Here is a 3648-nt window from a genome sequence, read left to right as displayed (position 1 = left end):
GGGGGGGGGGGGGGTGCATATTTAAGACAACCCTCCAATAATTGGATTCTACACAAGGAAATTTATACATTTTCCAGGTATAGAATCTAATTATGTGGGGGGGCAGTTCTTAAATTCAGAGTCATCTTGGATTTGTGTAAATATGGTAGAGAATTGGCTGTTAATAGCATCTATGACAGTTCCCTTCATCTTAACAAATTGTGCCCCTGGAAAACTGCTGGTTTTGTTTCTAGCCATTTACTGCATCTTCAGAACCCCTGCGCAGCAGCAAGTTATACTGTTAATTCAGAACTGGTCAGGTGGAATGTGTTAAATCTGTTCTTCCTCTTCTCTAGCAGTTGGAAATATCTGAAAAAATTCTCTGTTGATTGGCTTTTAGATTAAACCCATTACATCCTGTGTTGATTGGGAGAGGAGGGAGGGGTGTCTTTAAATGAATAATGTATGCCTTGAAAGCGTCTCTTCTCCATTTGATGTACTACATAACTCGGTACCAGGGAGAGAGGAATGTGCACTAATCAATACTTGCACCACAAAACCTGGTTGGGTTGTTTATGAACAGTACGTAATGGGTTTTTTTTTTCCCCTCAAACTTTGCTTTTCAGCTGCGTGATATAGTAAAACTGTGGCATGCTGACTCACATCTTTCATTTTCTTTATTTCTAGCCCAAAACCCTGACCCCATGGGTTGGGCTGAGGAAAATCAATGTGTCGTACTGGTGCTGGGAAGACATGTCTCCCTTTACAGACACCCTGCTGTGGTGGCTCCCGGGAGAACCGAGTGATGCTGGATTTTGTGGATATTTAGCTGAGCCGCATCAGCATGGACTGAAGGCAGCAACTTGCATCAACCAAGTTAATGGCAGCATCTGTGAACGGCCCGGTAACTATGCTGTTGACTTCTGTGCTTTGTAGGAAACCGGTGAAGTGGTATTGTGTTACTTCAAGTAAAATAAGACCTCTAAGGTTATGTATTTTATTTTCATAGAAGCGTAGACAACGAGGGTTGGAAGGGACCTGAAGAGGTCACCTAGTCCCCCCCCCCTGCTCAAAGCAGGACCAGCCCCAACTACATCATCCCAGCCAAGGCCTTGTCTAGCCGGGTCTTAAACACCTCCAAGGGTGGAGACTCCAGCACCTCTTTGGGAAGCCTTTTCCTGTGCTTTACTACACTCCTCGTGAGAAAATTTTGGATCATTACATTATGTAGCAGTTCATTTTCAAGCAGACCATTTTCAAGCGTCTTGTGCCAGGGCTGTGTACTGGAATAGGGCATTTAAAAGCAATTGTCCCATGAAACCGTTAAAATATAGCACACCGGAGATATTTGAAAGTTTAATTATTTTTCTCCTACTTGCGTACCTATTTGTGGCATTTAGGTTAATTATGGTATGAAGCAGTCGTTCCTTTAAAAAAAAAAAAAAAGCGGTTCTCCAACTGAACGCATTTTTTATATGTACTCTGGCTAGAGGAGAATCTTTTTTCAAGGTTCGAAGTTAATTGGGCATGACACTTCAGAGAGATGAGAATTTTGCAAAAAGAGGCTATTTGCTTTTAAAAGAGTCCTCTAGCTTTGTTGGAACTGCGTATCTTAAAAATGGCTTGGTCTATTAACTCTCCATTATGGCTAATTATTCTGCATAACCATTAGTGCCTTATATTTTTAGAGAAGCTGGCTGATTACATAACATGACCAGTGTAATTGCTGTTTGGTGTGAGTTCAGGATACAGTCGGAAATAAGGATATTTGGCAAATCTTAACTCTGAATGTCTTTGTTTTTCTGATTTAAACTGATTCAGAACATTTTAAACTAGCTTAAACTTAAATGTGTGGCGTTTTGGTCTATTAATGGTCAATGTCCATTGCTGTCTAATGGATTAAGCAGGGGACAAAGTATTCTCTTTCTGGCGGGTTTTTTTTTTTTTTCCTTTTAGAGTTGGTCAAGTCATTTAAACCATTTTCTGCTTGTAAAATCCACAATAAGCTTTGCAAAACTAGATAGCTTATTCTTATGCATCTGTCCTAAGACAGAAAGGTCCAAACCAGTAACAACTTTAGCATGGTTTCCTTTGGGTTTTTTTAAATACATTTGCACTCCTAAGAGAAGAAACATGCAGTTAGTTACTGAAAAAGGAGGTTTCTTTTCACTGCATCTGTCTTAAAATTCCTTGAGGTTGATGCAGTTTAGAAAGAGTTCAACAGTTTTATTTTTGGCTCGTTGCCTTTCATTTCTGTTGCGTAATGGTTAAGGTCCTATAACTTACTATTTTTTTAAGACTTAGTTTTTCCCATGGTGTTTCTTATGCCCAGCTAACCACAGTGCCAAGCAGTGTCGCACACCATGTGCCTTGAGGACAACGTGTGGAGAATGCACAAGTACCAACTCTGAATGCATGTGGTGCAGTAACATGAAGCAGTGTGTGGACTCAAATGCTTACGTGGCTTCCTTCCCTTACGGCCAGTGCATGGAGTGGTACACCACGAACAGTTGTCTACGTAAGTAAATGCATCTGTGTCTGGGAAGGTTTTATAACAGCTTTCGTTTCGGCTAACAGAGCTGTCACCAGTTCCCAAGCAAGTGCATGAGGCTCTCCATCATTGGTCCCTGACCTGAAGAGCCTCAACACAGATGTCCAGCTCCTGCAACCTGCTCTGTGCTTTGTGGAAAGTGTTGAGCGAGGCAGAGTTGCTCCACAAATGGCATGATGGAAAACTGTTGCTTTTTTCTGTCTTGGGAAAAATCATGACGCCATCTTTTCTTTCATTTTCTGAATTTCTATTAGTCTGAAATATCTCTGGACACACTCAGGATTATTTTGGGTGTTTCATATTATTAGTTTCCCATTTCAGTTTGAATGAAAATACAACTGTTGTAAAACTTGAATACAAAGCCATTTGGATATCACTTAATTCTTGTTGCGCTTATTGGGTGACACAAAGCAAGTTGTAGCATTGTGTAGCAGCTTGATGCAAAAAGGGGAGTGAGCAAAGCAGTTGATTAGAGAATGGTGTGGCTAGCGGATGTAATGTCATTAAATATTCAAAAGGGAAATTAGAGGGCTTGCTTTCGCGAGGACCTGGAAATTCTAGGACTGAACATCTCAGAATATAGTTAGATGCATAGCTGGTTAGTTCATCTTACTTTTTCATTTTTAAAGTATTTATGTTTGTAGGTGGTTGCTTTTCATTCTGTGATATGCTAATATGAAAACTGTTGATTGGTACTGTGAAATAATTTTGTTTTTAGTGATCATCAGACATTAGTTTATGAATTTATTTTTCTCTGCATGCCAACGTGGGAGGAAGTAAAAGGAGATGAGTGATTTAATGGACTGAAGTAATGGAAAACTCATTTTCCTTCTAAAGTAACAATGCAAATGTTGCCATATCTTAATTAATAGGAGAGATCATGCTCATAGTTATAGTTTCATAATTAGTAGGGTTGGAAGGGACCTGAGCAGATCATCAAGTCCGACCCCCTGCCACGGCAGGAAAGAGTACTGGGGTCAAACAACCCCAGCAAGATGATTGTCCAGCCTCCTCTTAAAGACCCCCAGGGTAGGAGCCTGGCAGGCAGGCAGGCAGTCCCAAACATGTGCCAGTAAACACAGAGAACATGCTCAGACGAGTGTAGTATGTGGTGCCGC

At 40.8% G+C, this 3648-nt stretch overlaps 1 protein-coding gene across 1 annotated transcript in view; it reads left to right on the top strand.

Annotated features, from left to right (window-relative positions):
* The window catches only part of ATRN (attractin), a 246227-nt gene that overhangs the window by 76784 nt on the left and 165795 nt on the right, over positions 1–3648 (top strand). Inside the window, exons 16-17 of the mRNA XM_019525801.1 lie at positions 667–883; positions 2312–2497. Coding sequence (XP_019381346.1) covers positions 667–883; positions 2312–2497 — 403 coding nt within the window. The remainder of the gene's footprint in view (positions 1–666; positions 884–2311; positions 2498–3648) is intronic.

This window comes from Gavialis gangeticus, unplaced genomic scaffold, assembly GCF_001723915.1.
Source record: "Gavialis gangeticus isolate Ggan-Ray unplaced genomic scaffold, GavGan_comp1, whole genome shotgun sequence".
Classification (NCBI taxonomy): Eukaryota; Metazoa; Chordata; order Crocodylia; family Gavialidae; genus Gavialis; species Gavialis gangeticus.
Note: the sequence above shows the minus strand (reverse complement) of the source record. Positions and strands in the feature narration are given on the sequence as shown.